Source organism: Cydia fagiglandana, chromosome 17 (genome assembly GCF_963556715.1).
Source record: "Cydia fagiglandana chromosome 17, ilCydFagi1.1, whole genome shotgun sequence".
NCBI classification, from domain to species: Eukaryota; Metazoa; Arthropoda; class Insecta; order Lepidoptera; family Tortricidae; genus Cydia; species Cydia fagiglandana.
Window position 1 is genome coordinate 15,938,385 of NC_085948.1, and position 22,653 is coordinate 15,961,037.

General features: G+C 38.9%; 1 protein-coding gene across 1 annotated transcript; it reads left to right on the forward strand.

Moving 5' to 3' along the window:
* The first annotated feature begins 428 nt into the window (after positions 1-428).
* LOC134672578 (serine/threonine-protein kinase VRK1-like) lies at positions 429-7,525 on the forward strand. The gene is made up of 6 exons (XM_063530522.1): positions 429-824; positions 1,198-1,267; positions 1,943-2,139; positions 2,527-2,743; positions 3,814-3,987; positions 4,800-7,525. Exons 1-6 carry the CDS (start codon positions 603-605, stop codon positions 5,537-5,539), a joined length of 1,620 nt encoding a protein of 539 aa, XP_063386592.1. The 5' UTR covers positions 429-602; the 3' UTR covers positions 5,540-7,525.
* Positions 7,526-22,653: the final 15,128 nt, after the last annotated feature.

Genomic DNA, 22,653 nt, shown 5'->3' on the forward strand with positions numbered 1-22,653 from the left:
ATAATTAATAATAAAATCATAGATTGCCAATATCATTTAAGATTACAATTTGTCTTATATAAAAATATACAATCATTATAAAACATAATCAATGGACACATCAACAATATAGCTTATAATTTACATAATGTCAAAAACTCATCAATTGAATAATAACAACTCTCCACCAAATGATCAAACAAGTGCTTTTTGAATAATTTAATTGGAAGGGCCTTAAAATCGTCAGTAAAAGTGTTAAATAATTGTATTGCCATGTAATGCACGTTTTTTCTGCTTAGTGAAAGGTTTGTCCTGGGAATTTAAAGCGCAGCGCCATCTAGGGATAGTTTTAATATGGTCTATAAAACCGGTTTTAAATAGAAAACCGATAACACGCGGAACTGTCAATAGAGGACATCCCTACCTCAAAATTAATGGCGGTTAACGACAAGACGACAACTGACATTTCTTTCATTCAGTCAACAAACGACGCTATTTTGATTTCAATCGCATATCCAATCGTGTATTTGTAAGAAAAAATGCTGTGAATTTTATAATTTAGTGCTAATATATTTTATAACTTAATTTCTGTTATTGTGTTACTGTTGTAATCTAACCATAAAATGACTGGGAGAGCTAAAAAGGCCGTAGCGCCAAAGAAAAAGGCAAATGGATATAAAATGCCAGCTCCTATTGCTACTGGCGAAATAATACATGATACTACCATGAAGAAGAAATGGCGCATTGGACCTTCCATAGGGGTTGGGGGCTTCGGAGAAATTTATTCTGCATGTGATCATGATAGTACGCCGAAAGGTTCCAACTATCCTTTCGTCGTTAAAATTGTAAGTAGAATGATTTTGTAACTATATTTAAGTATTCTTTGGATTTACTCGTGATTTATCTACATTATAGGTTAATTTCTGCAGTGTGAAGTTTAAGAATAATCTTAGAATTTCATATAATGGTTACCATAATTGGTGCTAATTAGTCCAAATAAATTTTACAAGTTTAGTGTGAGGTGGAGCAGGAGCATTAAGAACTGGAAATATGTCTCTTTAACTTATAAAAAATGTAGATACATGTCTCTTGGAGCACTGATATTCAGCATTAATTCTTAAACACAGCTGCTTAAAAAACAGAAAATATTTCTAAAGATTAGTTACGCTTATTTTATTAAATTTAGCCAGTTTGTAAGATTTCTTATTTTTTGACCAGGAACCTCATGAAAATGGACCATTGTTTGTGGAGAAACATTTCTACATCAGAAATGCCAAAATGGATGACAGTAAGTTAAAATGTATCACTACACATAAAACAAAGTACTCCGCTGCATCTGTATGGTCGCGATAAACTCAAAAACGACTTAACGGATTTTCATGCAGTTTTAACCTGTGCGAAGCCGGGGTGGTTGCTAGTTGTTTAATTATGTAAAATAAAATAAACATAATGTAAAATAAAAGGTTTATACTTTCCCAGCAGCAGATTTGCTGTCTTGTCCACTCTAGGCTCCTGGCTCTGTAGTAAGTGCAAACAGCAACACTCATAACTGTACATCGGTGGACCTTATTACAAAAAGCTTTACAGTTAACAGTGTAGGCAATGGTAAGGGAGACCTAGGTGAGTTTTGACGGAGGAGAGTTGTGACATATTCGATTTTTTGGAATCTAATGTTAGCGAGCTCGCAACAGTGTGCGTTTGTTAGCTCGTCACTGGAACTAACAAACGCGCGCTATTGCGACCTTTTTTTTAGTTAATAGATTCCGAAAAATCAACGATGTCACAACTCTCATATGTCAAGACTCATCTCGGTCTCCCCTACTCACCACCCTTTCTCAGTACTGCACTACTGAGCCTAGGGAAAATCCGCCACTAAATTTCTCCATGTTAAAGATAGAGGAAAGGAATGGGTCTAATTGTTTGATAATGGGACAAGCTCCACTTGATAATTAAATTATTTCAGTAAACTCATTCATGAAAAGCAAGAAGCTGTCAAGCCTCGGGATGCCCTCTTATTACGGCAATGGTTCACACGACTACAAGGGAGAGAAATACCGATATTTGGTGCTGGAGCGCTATGGCAAAGACCTGTGGAGTCTGTTCACTGACAGCGGGAGGTCTTTCCCAGCGCCCACTGTGTTTCAAATTGGTTTGCAGATGGTAAGCTCAATCATATGCTTAGAACAGAATACAAAACCTTGGTTATATTCCAGCCCAAACATTTTTATATTGCATATACTAAACTAAAGAAACTGTTTAATTGCCAAATTAGTAGATTGGATAGTGGATTTGTCAATTTGGTTGGCTGTCACCTTTCCTCGACCTGTCAATCCTAGGATTGAATATCCTGTTTTTCTTTGGAGGTTTATGGCCTGAATGCATTTTAAGCCCAATCTCATAGAACAAAACTAGACTCAGCCTATCCAGGCACCATCTATAAAAATCTTAGACAGTTGCCGCCGCCATTATACTGTAACTAATAATATCAGGGATATAAGAACAATCCCTACCATAACTATTCTATTGATTTGTTTTTTAATTTTACAGTTGGACGTATTAGAGTACATCCACAGCCGGGGCTACGTCCACGCCGATATCAAAGGCGCCAACATCCTTCTAGGGCTGAAGAAAGGCACGGAAAACCAGGCGTACTTAGTAGACTTCGGCTTGGCCACCAGAGTTAATGATAAAGAGTTCAAACCTGACCCGAAGTGTGCGCATAATGGGACTATAGAGTATACTAGCAGGGATGCGCATTTGGGAGGTAAGAAACTGGCAATTATCGAACTAAAAGCCTGCTAAAGGCTTGTAATCTAATGGCTCCTCTACACGATGGGCTAGCGCCGGCCACTCCAAGGGACGCAACCATACGGTGGAATGAGATAGCAATATCTAACGCATAAATGCGTCCCTTGGAGTGGCCGACGCTGGTCCATCATGTAGAGGAGCCATAAGGGTCTGCACCAAACCGTTTGTCATTGTTAATGGGAAGTTTCGTAGATCTCTGTTGTGTGAAGTTGATCAGTCTGTTAACTGTGGGTGGTGCAACTGGCCCTTAGAGTTTTAGATTTCGATCACGCTAAGTTGCTCTCTAGTTTGTGCAAAGTATGGTGCGGTCATTAATTGTCACTGGCAAGGCAAGAGTGCCAACTCAATGCAAACTTAGCTCGAAGCGGAGCGTTCTGCGGGGCGTGCAGCGTGGCGTCGGGCTCACAAGTGATTTGAGCAGCGTCCACTAAGGCCGCTCCTATGCATCGCACGCGCAACTCGAGCGTCCACTCAGGCTTTACACTAAGCACATTTTAGTTTGAGGATGTTGGTAGTGCCAAGAACACCAAGATAAGTTTTGACAGGGGCACTGTTTTGAAGTGTTTTTGGTACTAAGTGTCTCCTAGGATACCAGCCCACCACTCGACTGAGTCAATGTGACTTTCCTGCGCAGCGAATACTTTCACCATATCCTTCATTACCTTTACATTTACCATAGTATTATATTTCTTCTTCATCATCATAAGGACTTGTACATCTTTACAGATGATCTAAGCAGCATCTTATGATATATTTCTTAACCCCCTAGATGTAGATGTAGTGTAGGGACGTCTGGCCGGAAGCAGGCGGGCTGTCGATTACGTGTCGCGTTCATTCAGCCCGATTCCCTAGTGTTGGAGCTGCAGGCTACTGTCCCGGCGGCATTCCCATACCATTCTCCTCTAATCTTGTTTTCCTGCAGAACAGAAGGACATCTTTAAGTTCGACGTCCTTTAGTTCGTTTTCATTCAGTGTGTGTAGCTTTTATTATTAGCTTTTGTTATTAACTTCGCAATATTTTTCCAGTGGCCACAATGCGCGGGGACCTTGAGATCCTCGGCTACAACATGCTGCAGTGGCTGGTCGGAGCCCTGCCCTGGGAGAAGTCGCTCAAACAGCCCAAAGCTGTTCAGGAGATGAAGGAGGCCTTCATGAAGAGTGTGAAGACGAGTGTCGCTAAGATGAGCGGCAATGTACCTGGTAAGACACTATTTGATATCTGCTATTGACTCATTCTGATAGAACCGGCCAAGTGCGAGTCGAACACGCCCTGGCTAGGCCCGGTTCATGAGATACAGACTGGTGACAGACAGACCGACAGTGGATTCTTAGTAATAGGGTCCCGTTTTTACCCTTTGGGTACGGAACCCTAAAAACGAATGGGCCCCATAGCTGGTGTTGAAATATAGGGAGAGGCGAATGAAACACAAAATAACAAACAAGTAATAAATAATTTCAGCAAATGTTCAGTTCTGTCTGTGAATCTAGTTTGGAAAAAAAATGTGACGTTATCTATGAAAAGGGGCCTTATTGTCGATGGCGCTTACGCCATTATTAACGATACTCAGATATAAATACAAAGTCGCGCGACGCTGTGCGGCGTAAGCGCCATCGACAATAAGGTCCATTTTCATAGATAATACCCCAAATATGGGACCTGGAGAAGTGCCTTAAAACATTAAGTTAACTCAAACAAAACCAAATTATTATTTTTTTAAATTCGCTCCGATTCCAGTTTGTTTGTTTTTTAAAATAAAAGAATGTGTCCTTTAAGTAAAATGAACTAACTTAAGGTTAAGGCACTTTCCATCCAGGGCCCATACATTTTTTTCCGCCCTGTACCTATACTTACACAATTTATGTGGCCTCTCCCCGATTCAATACATATATCAAACCCCCTCCCTGTCCTAGTCTTTGAGCCTATCACTACTCTAACTATATGCTATGATGCTAGAGATTATTCAACCCATCGTAGTGACATCATTATATTTTAAATTATGTATCTATTTCAGATGCCCTAATAAAATTCTTCGAATACATAAACACGTTGAAACCCAAAGAAGTGCCGGACTACGCGAAATGCCGCCAAATCTTCGAAACCTACCTCAAAAGCCAGGGCGTCACCAGGAACAGTAAACTCATCTTCACTCCCACCAAGAAAGCCAAAACTACTAAAACCATCACCATTGATGAAAGTGACGAGGAACCTTTAAAGAAATCGCCGAAGAAGAAAACAGAAGCTAAAGTGGTTAAAAGAAAGAATCCCAAACCTAAGGAACCTAGCCCTGAAGAAAACGGAGAAAACGAGGAACCCAAGGTATCAGAAAAGAAGAAGAAAGCTAAGAGAAAGTCATCAGAACCCTCACTTCTCGTCAAAGTTAAGAAACCTAAATTAACTCCTAAGGCCACACCGCCTGTTAAGAAAAATCACACAAACATAGCGACGCAAACATCTTTAGAGAAAAGACGTAGTCCCCGTGTGGTTTCCTTCGATAGTCCTATAAGTTTAGTAATAGGAGAGAAGATACCTTTAAAGAGATCTAAAGAGAATCAGCCTAAGAATACTAGCGCTGACATGTTCGAGGATTCTTTTGAGGAGAAAAAGCCTAAGAGGAAAGAGAAAATACTTCTGTCAGATGAGGAGTATACGGAAAAGAGAGTAGTAAAGAAGAAAGTGACTACAGTGAAGCCTAAAGGGAGATCGTGGAAAGATGCCCCGACTGTTATGAATGGTCGGTCGCCACCCAAGTAGTAAAATAGTCAACAAACTGAATGACTGGTGACTTAGCTTTTTTTACAATGATTAATATTTATCATTGGAGTATGAAATTTTTGATCATGTCGAGGCCCTTGTAACAGATCAAATCATGTCGAATTGATGCAATTCGACCTTAATTACGCGAGTGACCCTTTTATAATACATTATGATCAACCATAGACTAGGAATCCTCTAGACCGAGTTTAGAGCAATTATTTCATGCAACCGATGCCAAAAATGCGGGGGTGCGCGGGATGAGGTGAGCGAAGTCCCGTGCCGTGATTAGTCCGTTCAAAGACACGGACGTCACACAAAGACACTTTCGACTCGAACATGGAGTAAAATTACCGTATGCGTGGCAGAGGGGGTAGCGCGACTATGCTCAGTCTGGAGGATGTTTTGTCTGTGTGATCAACGAACGAATATAGTAGACTGTGACGACCCAAAAAGTGAGTCCGTAAGAGAAGTCAAAAGGAGAATGGGCAATTTGTCCCATGGATGTATACTATTGAGACATACCTCTTTTGAAAGGGCTTACACATAGCATTAATTTATTGTATGACACCAACTTTGGATAACGTGCAGGGACTGAGCTATTTAAAAAAAAGTGTGACGCATATAAACTGGTTTTTGGAGTATACTTGTTATGTAGCTAGTTGTTAGGTGTTTTATATGAAAGACCATGAGAAATGGTACACTACTGTGTACCAATACCTACGTTTAAGTACGTAAAGGGCTGGAATTAATTGATAAAAGTTATGCTTGAATTAAAAAAACTGTAATTAAACACTTAAGCTTGCTTGTATACACAAGCCATATATAACAATTAAAAGCCATTTTTATAAGGTATTTTTAGAAACGTAGACTTACACTTAAATGCTTGCAGGGGCGGAGATATAACTAGTTTATTAATTAATTCATTGTGGTAAATGCCGCTTTGATTGTTCTACCTGACACTAGATGGAGCTTTTGTAGCAGAATAGGCATTTTTACAATTGTTATACATAAATGAAACATATATTATTTGGAAGGTGTTAACTTTAGCATTAATTTATTATAGGACACCATAGGCCGAAAGTATCCAGGGAATATACTATTAATTATTTTGATCATGCACTGCGGCGTAAGTTAGAACTAAAAAATGTCACTCATCTAGGGTTCCTTTTCTAACTATTTACATCACTTCGCATGACTGTAATATAAAGTTATTGGATTTCGTAAATAATTACGGGTATAAAACTTATATTTTCGTATATAATCAAGTCGCACTAAACAACTTACGTCTGTATTTTCAAATCCTCTCTAGTACTGACATCTTGCGTGCAATAGAAGAACCAAATAAGCGGCAAATGCTGTATCCACATAGTCGCATTTAAACGCTCTAAAATATCACTGAGAACTAAGAATTCACGACATCACAAGTTTGTTTAAACCTGAATGTTGACAATAAAACGAGAGGTCACCATGAACAGCGTAAGTTTCATATATTTGTCTCATTTTGTTGTTCTTACATATTCGAGTGATAAATCAAGATAAACCAGACATAAGTTTCGAAGTTTGCGGTGGGGATATAATCTTGGAGGTCAGGCTAGGCTATAGAACCTAAAGTCAGTCCAGTCCAGATGATCAGGAAAAAAATTGCCGTCAATCTCATGTAGCGTCCAAGAAGGTACTTGATTTATCTCTCTGCAAGAAAATGTAAGTAGCTAGTGAATTATTAGAGCCGGTACAGACGGACTGCAACCCGACTGCAACTTGTAAAGGAACTGCACGCCAACTGCAACGTTGGCGTGCAGTCGGTGTGCAGTTTCCATACAGATGGTACTTAGTCGGTTTGCAGTAGGTACTTGCAGTCCGCCTATATCGGCCCTATGAGATAGCGTTGCGAGTCGAAGGTGCGTTTCTTTCATTTGCCTTAAAAAGCACGATAAAGTGGTAGCTGTATGACATAAAGAATATAAGTCGGTATATATAATTATATATTACTAAATAAAACCTTTCAAAACTTTAAGTATAAATGTATTTATTTCATGTAAACTAAGAAATATTTCACGACATACATTTTCTTGACGCATAAATATTAGCAGGACGAGTCAACCATTCAACATAAAGCATAATAAGTACATCAAGATTTGGGAATGGCTAGTGTGCAAATCTCGGATCAATTGCGAAAGGTTCGCTAAGGGCGTCCATTTCTGACCGCAGCTGCCCTGCACTACTGCTCCGACACTACTGCAGCAACCCGAACGATTTCCATAGTAAAATGAATGACGATACCGACTGCACGTAATATGGTGATTTTATCGCACTTCCGACCGCAGCTGCACTACTGCTCCGACACGTCGGTGTAATTGTCAATTTCCATAGTAAAATTAATGACGAGACCGACTGCACGAAGCATGCGTATATTGCACGCTGCAGTGCAACGATCGTAGACCGCACGTCAAATCTGTCAAGAAACTACTGAAATGTCTTTGGTCACAGATATTAGTAGTTCCAAGCAAAGAGGATATATAACTACTACGTTCTAAGGAGTTTATTAGTTTACACCCTTGCTGTTTGGATAGAAATAGCATAGCTTATCTGTCTATTTGTGTTAGGATACTACATTGTTGGTAGAGTCAGACCAAGAAAAATCTGCAGCGGATTTGATAGCCCACGCAGTGCATGTAGAGTCAGACCAAGAAAAGTCTGCAGCGGATTTGATAGCCCACGCAGTGCAAGTATTATTTTAAACGTCAAACTTTTATGAAATTATGATGTATAAATAGCACTGGCACTGCGAAGGCTATAAAAGTCGCTGCAGACTTTTTGTGGCTTAACTCTATGTTATTTTAAACATCAAGCTTCTATGTAATTATGACGAATTAAATAACACCTTCACTGCGTGGGCTTATGGGCTATGAAATCCGCTGCAGACTTGTTTTGGTCCGACTCTACTATATTTTTGTATCGGCTACTATGGTCGCGCACTGTGCGGTTAAAGAGGAATGTCATTCCGTGCGTGGATGCTGCGGTTATGGAATGAGCTGATGTCGAGGTTTTCCCGAGGGTCTATAGAGTATGGGGTTCTTCAAAAAAGAAGGGTACCTACAAGTTTTGTAAAGGGTCGGCAACGCTAATATAACACCTCTGGAGTTGCAGGCGCCCGTAAGCAAGCTTACTACTTACAATCAGGCGGGCCGTATACTTGTTTGCCATCGACCGAAAAAATCTTTCAGTCATGCTCGTATCAGGATCAATTTCTGAATTCTCGCTGACAATAGGGGGTATTACTACTGCAATATTCTGCCGCCAGAGTGCAGTACTAGCGCCTATAGTAAACCAAAGAGTAACGTAAACATAGTGTGCTTAAAACTGTTTTTTGATAAGTTTTCACAGACAATAAAATACTCGGAGTAATTAACAACCGACTCTTCTCTTTCCGCACATACTCTACATATAATAATATGTTTATTCTGCCATGAAGTATGCTCCAAAACCACAATGCAATAAAATCAATAAAGCGTACAACGAACCTAGTGATATAGATATTTTTAAACTAGTCTAGAATTTGCCCTCTATCCAGTAGGATCCACTATCTCGAACCACCAGTGGGTTGAATAGCACGCTGAAGTTCACTGTGATCCATTTGGCTCGGTGGATCCTGTGATACTACTTGCACCTCTTAATATGCTTCACCAGTGGATTGAACAGAATTCAGGGAGTTAATTGGTAAGATCCACCTGCACTGATTTCAGCGGAACCTGTCATATAATTTATATATGTAGTATAGGCTCCACTGAAATCTAGGTTAGCTATCATAACTAATGCCGGTATTCATAAACATTTTCTAAGCCTAATATGCCATTGATAATCGTTTGTCTTTTTTCATCTCTTTGGTAGCGTATTATCGGCATGGTGTGATTTTACACACTTATATAGTATAAGGTAGATAGTGTTGTGTGTGTCGGACAAGCGTATGTGTTGAACATTTGACTGTAGGTACCTGGTATGAAATATTAGAGGCACCAAATAATCGCCAGGACTTCAACCAAGCATACGCTCAAGATATTGTTCGCATTATGCGACAAACTAAACGATCATTTTGTCAATACATTCTAAAGTGTCATTTGTACTTTATTTACATGAATAAATGTATACTAGTGAGTATTATATTCTTTGGTGTAAACGCACACCACGCCGACACTACGCTACCAAAGAGGCGAAAAAGACAAACTATTATCAACGGCATATAAGGCTTAGAAAATGTTTATGAATATCGCCATTATTAGTTATTATAGCTAACCTAGATTCCAGTGGAGCCTATACTGCATATATAAATTATAGATCTTACCAAATAATTAACTCCCTGAATTCTGTTCAATCCACTGGTGAAGCATATTAAGAGGTGCAAGTATCGGACGAGCGGACGCTCTAAAAGCTCCTAATGGGGCTGCTTAGATTCAGTGGAGCCTATACTACATATATAAATTATATGACAGGTTCCGCTGAAATCAGTGCAGGTGGATCTTACCAATTAACTCCCTGAATTCTGTTCAATCCACTGGTGAAGCATATTAAGAGGTGCAAGTATCACAGGATCCACCGATCCAAATGGATCACAGTCAACTTCAGCGTGCTATTCAATCCACTGTTGAATTGAGATAGTGGATCCTACTGGAAAGAGGGAGAAATAGATAGACATAATAAATAGATATTTTCCTTTATATTAATACTCATTAAAGCTTAGTTGCTTCAGCTAAGGACCATGATACGGATTGCGGTCCGATTCCAATCGAAAGGGCGGAGTCGAAACGCGTTTCACATTTAAACGGCCGTAAGCCGGTCGGGTCTTGGCGGACGCGGACGGCTCGGGACGAACTCCATCGCGTCTTCCATACATAATTTTGCTGCCATTTGCTGCGTCCTGCAACACCGTCGACGCTGCTGTATGTGTCCCGTCTACATTACCTTACGAAGGTCGACGACATCGTAAAGTATGTGAAAGTGAAGACTGGATTCATCCTGAGGGTTGCGAAGTTGGAATCTCGACACAATGCGAATTTTAATTCGTTTGTGGTGAGCGTTCCGACTGAACATCTAGCGACCTTCATCAAGGAGGAGTTTTGGCCGAAGGGTGTCAAGTTTCGGCGGTTCCGCGGCCGATTCCCAGACACTGCGGGGTTGCGTAATGCATCGCAACCGTAATGTGATTTAGTGTTTAGTTTTAAAATATATATTTTATATGATATGTATGCTAGTTTTAAGGTATTTATGTATGGGTCATTAGTTGCCTGAAATAAAGATTTTCATTCATTCATAATTACTATTGTATAGGCACATTGAAGATGCGCTCCGCCGCGACCCGACCACTACTGTCGGCGGGAATCGTATAAGGCGTCCGCAACGTTGCGCGTGTGTACGGAGCGGGCGAGCGGGTTAACTGAAAGATGTAGGTATGTATGACCTGCCTGACGCGTCAGGCGGGCGCGTGTGGATTTTACCTACGATTTCACCTGGTCCGTGCACCCGCGCCAGCTAGCGGACGCTCTAAAAGCTCCTAATGGGGCTGCTTGGATTAGGTAGATGCTCCACACGCGGTTAGTTCCCGAGTCGCCGGATTCTTTTTTCGTCGGTTTCTCATATATGTACTCTGATTGTGACGTTCCTAACGTAAGCTTAAAGTAAATCCGGCGAAACAAGAATCCAGCGATTCGGGATCTAACACCATGCTAACACCACACGCCGGTCCAGTGTGCGAGCGAGGGATATCGCTGTATACGTGCATAAAGCCACGGATAGACTAGGGACAATTGTCCCACAACATTACAAGTGTCACCAGATACTTCGGGTGAAGTGCCGCAACGTTGCCGGACTTCGTTCGAAATGTCGGGCGACATTGCGCGACTTGCACATAATGTCGCCCGACAAATGTCGGGTGAAGTCCGGCAACGACTCGGCATTTCACCCGACGTTACTGGTGACAGGTATCCTGCTGGGACCACTGTCCCGTCTATCGCTGACCTAGTGCTAGGTCAATTCGAACATGCATCTGACGTCGAACCGACAAGAATAATATAGGAATCATAACAGTTAGCTGTAATTCAAGCATCTATTTCGATAGGACTTGTCCGCACAACAGATATGATTCCAATATTATTATACTATCGGTATAATGTCATGTGCACGTTAAAATTGGCCTGACTGTATCACTCGCACACCCAAAGCAGCGTGAGAACTGAGGATCCGCTCAGACGGCCCGCAAACACGCCAACGAATTTAGTTTGGTACTTACATGCAATAATATGTTACACAATGAAGGCCGCAAAAATATCTGACACGATTTTATTTGTAGAACCATAAGAACGTGTCACATTTTTGCGGCCCTCGAAGAGAAACATACTATTACAGATGACTGTACATAGCGTAAGGGCGTTCGCTTATTGCCAGTACTTACTGGTGCGGTTGCACGGGGCGGGTGAGCGGGTTAACAAAAAATAGTATGATATGGATTTTTCCTACAAAATTGCGCCCCTTGCGTGCACCTGCTCCGTGCACTCCCACGCTTCGTCCATGAGTAAATAATATAATCCAAGAGGACTTGGATTATAGCAGATAAGTACTGGATTAGGTCCTACGGTAGGAACCGTAGGACAGTATCAGTAGATAAATACTGTTGACTCAGTCAACAGTATTTAATACAATAATCACACTAAAACAATTCATGTACATTAAGAATACAGAACCTATGAATTAAATGTACAGTCAACTCTAAAAATATGGAACATTCTTGAGATGATTTGTGCACCCATATTTATACAAATGACTGTGTAGGTACCTACCTAATAATATAGTAAGCATATATCAATGAAATATCATTGAAATATTAATATTATATTACTACAAGTAGTACGATCTTTACACCTAATAGTTTAATTGTGCAAACCATTGGTTCTGTATTCTATGCACATTGTGATTTATTTTTCAACCTTACATATCTAACTAACTCAACATAAGTAACTCAACATAACACATTAATTTGCTTTTTTCTTGAACTATGCTTGATTTTTCTTGTTTCGATGCATCCTTGTTTTAGTGTCGTATAGTCTCTGAAATTATAATTAACAATTATATCTTGTGAGGAAACCTGCATACATCAGCGAAGAAATTCAAAGGCGTATGTGAAGTCCCCAATCCGCATTGGGCTAGCGTGGGGACTATAGCCCAAGCCCTCTCACGCATGAGAGGAGGCCTGTGCTCAGCAGTGGGACGTATATAGGCCGAAATGATGATGATGATGATCCAGTTTCCAGACATGTTAGAAGTTAGTTTCTTTTTTTAAGATTAATAGTTTTATATTTCAATTTTTTATTTAAATAAGTACCGTCATGTGGGGTAGCTAGGGTAGCTAGGTAACATTTGTCTCCAATGGGGACGACTAAGGGCGGTGGGGAAGGTGCGGGCGCTGACCCCGCCGCCCTTAGTCGTCCCTCCCCGTCGCCCCCGTACCGCGCAGGCGAGGCCTCTTTTAAGCGGTCGGTCTACCTATAGACATGTTTTTACTAGGTATGTACCTACCCAGGTACTTAGTGACTTTACCAACAGGTATTTCTTGTGAGTGACGCAGCAATTTGAAAGACTCGTTCCTGTCTGGCCAAACAGTAACGTCACTAAACAGTTTTGCCCTTCGGGTACATCAAGATTTAAAGAATTCCATCAATTTAATTTTGTATCACGCAATAACGATGCTTTTAAGCTAAGAAATAAATTAAAAGTGGAAAAATTCCTGTCTTGGGTGGTACTTGAACCCACAACTTTTCTACTCTAGTCCTGGTCGTAAGTTCCACTTCATCAAATGGCATTTATTTGAATGGAAATGCTTGGTTTTTGATGACAGTGAATAAAGTCGATACATGTATGCCTATAGAATTTGAGAAGTTCCCTCAGTTGATATTAGGTAACATATAAAGACAAGAAACGGTAGAATTTATAACGACCTCATTTAGAATTCGGTAAAAAAATAATATCTTCATAGCACCGTCCTTTTACGAGTACTAAGAAGGTATAAATATTACTTACAACTTGCGTACTTACTTTTGGTTTTAGATTGGATAGACCTCGTTGCCATTCCGGGCGGAAAGGGATTCACCGCATGAAAAAGAGACAAATAGTGAATTATTATTCTAGCAAAATTGAAACTACTTATAGTATTTTTTTCAGTTTATATTAAAAACGAAGGGTACGGTGACAGTTTACACTGTATACGGTCCTCTCCATACAATATATATACTGTAAATGCCAAATCTCGCAAAATTATAACTGAGAAGACATCTCATCGTCAGAGTACTCTTCCTGTTTGAATGATACTTTATATAATACATTATTCCCTCGATTACTTGTGGAATCCGACATCAGAAATTGTCATTAACACAAATGTTAATCTTACTTGCTAAAGACTTATAGAAATAGATTTGAAGAGTTCCTTCGATTGTTTGTGGAATCCATCATCAGAAATGGTTCTTGGCGCAAATGTTACTATAAACATCTTACTTGCTAAATACCAACATAAATAGATTTGAGGAGTTCCATCGATTTCTTGTGGAATTCATCATCAGAAATGGTTCTTGGCGCAAATGTTACTATAAACATCTTACTTGCTAAGGACTTTCAGAAATAGATTTGAGGAGTTCCCTCGATTCCTTTGGAATCCATCATCAGAAATGGTTCTTGGCGCAAATGTTACTATAAATATCTTACTTGCTAAATACTTACAGAAATAGATTTGAAGAGTTCCCTCGATTCCTTGTGGAATCCATCATCAGAAATTGTCCTTGACACAAATGTTACTATAAATATCTTACTTGCTAAATACTTACAGAAATAGATTTGAAGAGTTCCCTCGATTCCTTGTGGAATCCATCATCAGAAATGGTTCCTGGCGCAAATGTTACTATAAACATCTTACTTGCTAAACACTTACAGAAATAGATTTGAGGAGTTCCATCGATTCCTTGTGGAATCCATCATCAGAAATGGTTCTTGGCGCAAATGTTACTATAAACATCTTACTTGCTAAGGACTTACAGAAATAGATTTGAGGAGTTCCTTCGATTCCTTGTGGAATCCATCATCAGAAATGGTTCTTGGCGCAAATGTTACTTAAACATCTTACTTGCTAAAGACTTACATAAATAGATTTGAGGAGTTCCATCGATTCCTTGTGGAATCCGTCATCAGAAGTGGTCCTTGACACAAATGTTACTATAAACATCTTACTTGCTAAAGACTTATAGGAGAAGACATATCGCCAAACGTGAAATTCATGTCATTGAAGAGTTCCATTTTGATCTACATCAGCTGTGCCACTTCATCAAGTGTTACGTTTTTAGATAAAAATACTTGAAGTGTTCATGAAAATTCAAAAGTAACTACTTAAATGTAACCTATAAGATTTGAGGAGTTCCCTCGATTCCTTGTGGAATCCATCATCAGAAATGGTTCTTGGCGCAAATGTTACTTTAAACATCTTACTTGCTAAGGACTTACAGAAATAGATTTGAGGAGTTCCCTCGATTCCTTTGGAATCCGTCATTAGAAATTGTCCTTGACACAAATGTTACTATAACCATCTTATTTGCTAAAGACTTACTGAAATAGATTTGAAGAGTTCCCTCGATTCCTTGTGGAATCCATCATCAGAAATGGTTCTTGGCGCAAATGTTACTATAAACATCTTACTTGCTAAGGACTTACAGAAATAGATTTGAGGAGTTCCCTCGATTCTATTGGAATCCGTCATTAGGAATTGTCCTTGACACAAATGTTATTATAAATATCTTATTTGCTAAAAACTTACAGGAATAGGCAAATAACCAAACATGAAATCGTCCTTAAAACCTTGTATCTAATATTACTATGTGTACCTATGTTTTTAAGATTTGAGGAGTTCCCTCATAGAATCCGTCATCAGAACTGGACCTTGATTCATTTGTTCCAAAAGTGCCTTACTTGCGTAGCAACAGTTGGGTCGTGTAATAAATCTTTCAACTCTAACTTTTTTTACAATAGTGCTCGCGTTGTTGATGAAACCCCAATCCTACTATATTATGTCCTATAATAAAGTCTAAATAATGAGGTGAACTCCACCTACTCCATCTTAATGCTGCCAGCTTGGATCTTCAGTAGCCTCGGTGTCCGACGTCCAACTAAAAAATGCAGAAAGCGCGCTTTGGATTGGATACGTCATTTGCCGCTTACTACACTGAGACATCTGGTTCACTGCATATATTTGGTGCTGATACCTGCAACATCACCCGAGTACATTAACTAAAATAGCAATAGCGGTGGCTGCAATTGCAAGGTCGTTACTAGAATGTGTTAATAGATACTGACAAGCCCTGGGCGACACCCATGGGTGCAGCCAACGGGTCTGACCTGACTTGGCCCCCATAACCTACCATGGCTATACAAGCCTATCGCTGCACGCTGCACGGCAATTCTTGCCGCGTAAGTCGCATGTGTGTATTTGTTGCCCGATGACGCCTGTGCTTTTTATGTCTCAAGTTTTCCAGATACACTTCGTCGAGCTTCTTCGCTCCCACTCGGGTCTCATTGCAGCACGTTCCTCCCAGCCGTCGGTACCGATGCCAAAACATCATAGATGTCGCGCTTGCAGGAGTCCCTAAATCTTAACATCGGGCGCTCCATGGGTCTTATTGCGTGTGCTATCACAAATCACAACTAATCTAACAACATCTATACGTATTATCCTGTACATCTATACGTTTAGCCGTTTATTTACTTACCTAGTGAAGATCATCAAAGAGGTACTCGCTGAGATAAATGTACATCGGGTTTAAAATATATCAATGGAATGTCTTTCATTGCACAAAATTCCAGCGCATTTAAAATATGCTATTTTGTAAATACCAAATACCAGTTCATAATTTTAAATTGCACGTTTTGACAATTTTACATTGAGCGTCATCTTGACATTACTTTAGAAAGTCCATAGACATTATTGGTCAACTATCTATATTTTTTAAAATGATGGAGTAAGACTGTCGAGATAACCGCAATTTTTAGAAATGCCTTACGTCAAGTTGAATTTTGACTTGTTGCGACATCTAGCGGTGAGTAGAAAAATTAAGGCTTAATTAACTACAATTAATTAACTCATTAAGGTGGTTCGCCTAGGTTACTCAAAACCTAACTCTCGCTAGATGGCACCACTTTTGCAAAATTTCAGATTTTATTTTTTTGTGAAATGGTCTTGGTATTTGTATACTTAAAAGTATGTTTCGCGCACTCTTTAAGTAAATATTGAACTATTAAAATAAACATTGAATACTTCATTGTGCAAAAACCACCTTTTTAATTCGACGGAGTGTTGCTGTCACGCTTTTTCCTACTATTACTCACACATGCAAACAGTGTTTCCGTGATCCTTGTAGTAGACAATTTCACACAACGTAAGTATGTTGCAATAGCGTAACGGTATGTTCGTGGAAATACGTGCAAGAGGATTGGGGTTCAAGACTGGTGCGAGTAGGTAATTTCTTTTTGTTTCTCCTTTGTGTTATCTTACCTTTAAACCAGCAATTATTAGATATATAATTATTTATTTATATATTTGGATGGTATCAGAAACGGCTCTAACGATTTCGATGAAATTTGCTATAAGGGGTTTGATCTCTTAGCTAGGTCTATGAGAAAACGCGCATTTTTGAGTTTTTATGTTTTGTAAGCTTTGGTCGGTCTCCCAGATATTCAATCTCCGCTTGGCAACTAATCCCAGAATTGGCATGCGCACTAGTTTTTACGAAAGCGACTACCTGACCTTCCAACCCAGAGAGTAAACTTATTTGGATTAGTCCGGTTTCCTCACATTGTTTTCTTTCACCGAAAAATAGGTATCGGTGTATAAATAGGTAGGTATCAAATGCTATTTCGTACAAAAGTTCGAAAAATCATTGGTACGAGCCGGGGTTAGAACCCGCGACCTCCGAATTGCTTTCCGCTAGGCCAGCAGCGCTTCCCCCACATACTCAGTGTTATCAGGTTTTTAGGGTTCCGTACCCAAAGGGTAAAACGGGACCCTATTACTAAGACTTCGCTGTCCGTCCGTCCGTCCGTCCGTCCGTCTGTCACCAGGCTGTATCTCACGAACCGTGATAGCTAGACAGTTGAAATTTTCACAGATGATGTATTTCTGTTGCCGCTATAACAACAAATACTAAAAACAGAATAAAATAAAGATTTAAATGGGGCTCCCATACAACAAACGTGATTTCTGACCAAAGTTAAGCAACGTCGGGAGGGGTCAGTACTTGGATGGGTGACCGTTTTCTTTTTGCTTTTTTTTGTTTTTTTTTTTGCATTATGGTACGGAACCCTTCGTGCGCAAGTCCGACTCGCACTTGCCCGGTTTTTTAAAAATCAAAAACGATTACTTATGAAAGCAGAAGAATATAAATGATCGTATTAGATTTAAAATTGTTACATATTTGCCGTAACTTATTTTTTAAAATGTGTTTTTCAATTAAAAGACACGTCAAGATTGTTTACCTTATTTCTAATGCTAAAAAAAACAAACTATAGTAATAATTGTGTTTTTCATTCATAGACAAAATCCATTATTTTTAACCACAGGAAATTTTATACACTTCTTTTTAGGGTTCCGTACCCAAAGGGTAAAACGGGACCCTATTACTAAGACTTCGCTGTCCGTCCGTCCGTCCGTCCGTCCGTCCGTCCGTCCGTCTGTCACCAGGCTGTATCTCACGAACCGTAATAGCTAGACAGTTGAAATTTTCACAGATGATGTATTTTTGTTGCCGCTATAACAACAAATACTAAAATCAGAATAAAATAAAGATTTGAATGGGGCTCCCATACAACAAACGTGATTTTTGACCAAGGTTAAGCAACGTCGGGAGTGGTCAGTACTTGGATGGGTGACCGTTTTTTTTTTGCTTTTTTTTGTTTGTTTTTTTTTGCATTATGGCACGGAACCCTTCGTGCGCGAGTCCGACTCGCACTTGCCCGGTTTTTATTGCAGTGAGGATGTCCTGATTGTAAAAATCAGAGAGATTAGGTAGAGTATAATTTCTAATTATCTTTGTAAAAATAAAAGAATACGTGTAGCCCATACTTAATAATCGATGTATGATAATAAGAAAAAATAATTAAAAATAAAAAAACAATACGAAATTTAGGTGTAACAAAAATACAAAAAGTTATGTTCCAGCATACAATGACTGGGGATCGAACCGGGAATCTTCCGTTTGCAAGCAAAAAAGCGACTGTTTGCATAACACGCCATGATAGTTCTTAGCTAAGCTGACGAACTTCTCGCTTAGGTCAATTAACTACCTGTCAAATATCAGTGTCAACAAAACTGCACTAAACATGACGGCACTCCAAATTCGAGTCGTGGTCAGCCCGGCAACGTCGGAAATGGTATGGCAACGTCGCAAATGTATCTGTACACGGCATTTGTGACACACACATACGTAAAATTGATGAAAATTTAACTATGATTTTTGCATGATTTCTGTATGAAACATTGTTTTCCTGTTAATTTCGCGCAAACGAATATTCGAAAGAAGATAAATGCGGAAATATTTGTGTACTAATAGTGTGTAGTTACTTAATGAGCTTTGATTGAATTTTGTATGAAAAGCGAACCACCTTAAATGCATTTATTTCGATTCCTGCAAGCGTATAACCTCAGCTATGTTATACGAAAAATAGCTTATACTAATACTTTTCACATGATATACATGACATGTGTATACACTCTTATTCCACTGTACAGCAAGTAATTTTTAGTATGACGATTTTGTAAAACCGTAAACTCAAACCCTTTAAATACTTAATCGTTGGTGTTGATACAAAAACCATAAACCATTCTTCATATACTTTCTATTAAAATACGCTACAACTTATTATATAAAGCGTATTATGAAAAATAACTGCTTATGTGCGCAACTTTTTTTTGTATATAGCTCGGTCCCTGCAAGTTGTCTAAGGTTGGTGCCATACAATAAAATGATACTACGATTAAGAGCTTTAAAACGAAATATATCTCATCAGTATACATCCATGGGACACTGCCCATACTAAAGTGCCCATTCTCCTTTGCATCACAGTTTTTTTATATCATTATTTGATTCCTCTTTGGCCGTTTTTTAGCTATACAACAAACAGCCTTTCAGTTTGTCAATACATTTTACTATTAAAACCAATCAGAAGCTCACAAATACTAATCATATCGAGATTTTATTACATAGTTTAATATATAACAAATCATATACCACCGCTTGTACTTATAATAATTCCGTCTAATCTAAGTCTTCAAAATCAGATCTTACATAAACCAAGACATTTAAGTCTGTAAAAGCATTTAAAATTGTAAGATGTACTTTTAATATGACAAGGTACAAACGCCACTAGATATATCGGAGCGGCTAAAGTGCTCAAAACGTGTATACTTAGAACTTATCTTACCATTTAACTTTATGCTAAATTATCGAATGTTAGAGTTAGACCAAGATATGTCTAACTTAATAAATTTGACGTATAAAATAAGTGTACTGACGTACAAGTGTACTGCGTGTGCTATCAAAATCGTTGCAGACTTTTCTTGGTCTAACTCTATCAACTTAACTATAATGCTAAATATTAACGTCTTAGCTTTATCAGAAGTTTTTTTCTCATATTGTATGTTTAGATATTTGTGGGAACCTTGGCCGCTCTAATGCTAGTGTTAACACATTCAGGGCCAAGAACCCGACTGTCGGGTACATTGTTTGTAGCGACTACGCGCTACATACTGCGAAACCGTGGCTACGCACTGCGAGCGTGACTAAGTGGCAATGAATGTGTTAAACAAGAGTAGATTATTCCGATTGCCATATGTGAAAAGAGAAGTAACATGTCATTTTATGAAATTCTATCGAAACACAGATGTAGTGCTTAATTATTTTCCATCGTATTTTCTCGGAAACGTTCGTATTTGTTATGCTACTTCAGTCAACCTCAGTACTATTTGTACCGAGACTGATTGAAATAGCAAGACACGTTCGTACGAGTCCGTGAAAAAACGATGGAAAATAATTATGCACATCTGAACCTATTATTCCTGTTTACCTGATTAACTTACGGCGCGATTCGGGAAATGAATTAGAGATGCACTAGATAAGATATAGTAAAGATATGTGACGTTCCACGGCGAAAGGTACCATTGCCCCGACTGAATATTGGAGCGGCGTTAATAATAAGCGTAAGCGCCAGCTGCCATAAAGCACCTTTTGCCGTGGAACGTCACATATCTTTACTATTTCATATCTAGTGAATGTCTAACGGCGCGATATCTTAAAGTTCGAATCGCGCCGTTATTCCTTTATAAATATTAAGCTTTTAATCTAATCTTAAATTAATGGTTGTTGTATAAATTATCATGATCAAGTTGTTTTCTGTTCCTTGAGCAATGGAAATGATTCTTATAATTGTTGCATAAATCATTTGTTAGGTTACGTTTCTATGATTCATTGTTGAATGAAATTGAATGTTTGTATTCTTGACAGTTTCAACTTCTTTTGCACTTTTATGTGTTGTTGGCGCAAAGAAGGTTAAACTGTGTGTTTGTATGTATACGATTGAGACTGGTTCAAATGTTGTATCTCTAGTATACTTGGTATGTAGGGTATGTGTAAAATAAACAGTATTTCATAATATTTTGTGTTCTCATTTCGTAAAGGCACAATGCACACCTATTCAGTTCAGCTAAAGAAATCTACAGATGTATTGCATTATTATTTTCCATCGTATTTTCGCGGAAAAGTACGAAAGTGTCTTGCTATTTCAGTCAGTCTCGGCAGGCGTGTCTCACTCCGCGATTTTGTCGCTTTGCTACAGGTAGCTAAAAGTACATCCGTTCGGTCCCAATTTTGGGGTTTGCCATAAGCCGCACGTGGCGCTGTCGCCACCTAGCGGCCATGTCTGTGCTGATCTTATAACAGACGCGTTTTGTTAGAGAGAGTGAGTCTTCTGTACTTAGTACTATTATTTATTCTGTGGTCTCGGTACAAAAAGTACTGACGTTGACTGAAATAGCATCTATCTATACATATAATAAAGCTGAAGATGGTCGAAAGTCTGTACATGGAAGATATTTGAAAAAAAGTTAGCTGGGGATACTTAGAATCGATAACAGAACATGTTCCAAAAGTTTTTAGAATTTTTGTCTGCTTGTCTGTTTATTTGAACGCGCATCACGTGAAAACGGCTGAACGGATTTTGATGAAAACTTTACTAATCTGTCGAGAAAATTCCCGGCCAGGTTATAGGCTATAAAAATTCAACCCCTAAAAGGGGGGGTAGCCACAACATTCGATTGACTTAAGTTTGCCCCTGAATCTTATGGCGCTACTTAGGAAGGAGGGGCAAACTTATGTGCTACCACTATTGAGTACCCTGGTAAACTAACAGATGGCACTGAATTTAATACGTTGTGACATGAATAAGCCACCGAGGAAAAATTTTGCCAAATAACTCTAAGTTTAGGAGAGGGGTTACGGATATCAACATAAATAATTGAATAATTATGTTGATTTAATAAATTAATAATACAACAAAATTATACAACAGTAAATTAATTGCCCCTCATTGCACAGTACCATCTTTTGGGGATCTGAGTAAACATTAAGTAATCAAGAAAACTAAAAATGAGTTTACATAGTTACGTAGTGGTAAAATAAACACACGTATCAACGCGTATAATTGCATAATTATTTATTATAAATTTTCTCCATTAGGAATTATACCTAATCGTAATTATATCGCACCCATATCAAATACATATTCATACGGAGGTATCGCCTCGCACTTAATAATGGCCATGAAGGTGGGTACTATGAAAAAAAAAAAACATTGACCTCTGTCATTTGCAGTGCCGGATTAACCTATGGAGTGTAGAAGTACCTACCTTCCATAGATTAACCCTTTTAAGCAAAATAAGCACTGGAGTAGGACCTACATGAAAATCCTGGATTCACGCCTGGTTGAGACTAAAAGTAAAAATGTACAACTGTCTATCAAATTGCGTTTTATATATCGAAAAA

What these genes read in the sequence shown, in the direction of transcription:
- LOC134672578 (XM_063530522.1), top strand. Translation starts at nt 603, where the DNA reads ATGACTGGGAGAGCTAAAAAGGCCGTAGCGCCAAAGAAAAAGGCAAAT. An exon ending in ATCCTTTCGTCGTTAAAATT is followed by an intron (nt 825 to 1,197) that starts GTAAGTAGAATG and finishes TTTTTTGACCAG; the next exon opens with GAACCTCATGAAAATGGACC. An exon ending in TTCAAATTGGTTTGCAGATG is followed by an intron (nt 2,140 to 2,526) that starts GTAAGCTCAATC and finishes TTAATTTTACAG; the next exon opens with TTGGACGTATTAGAGTACAT.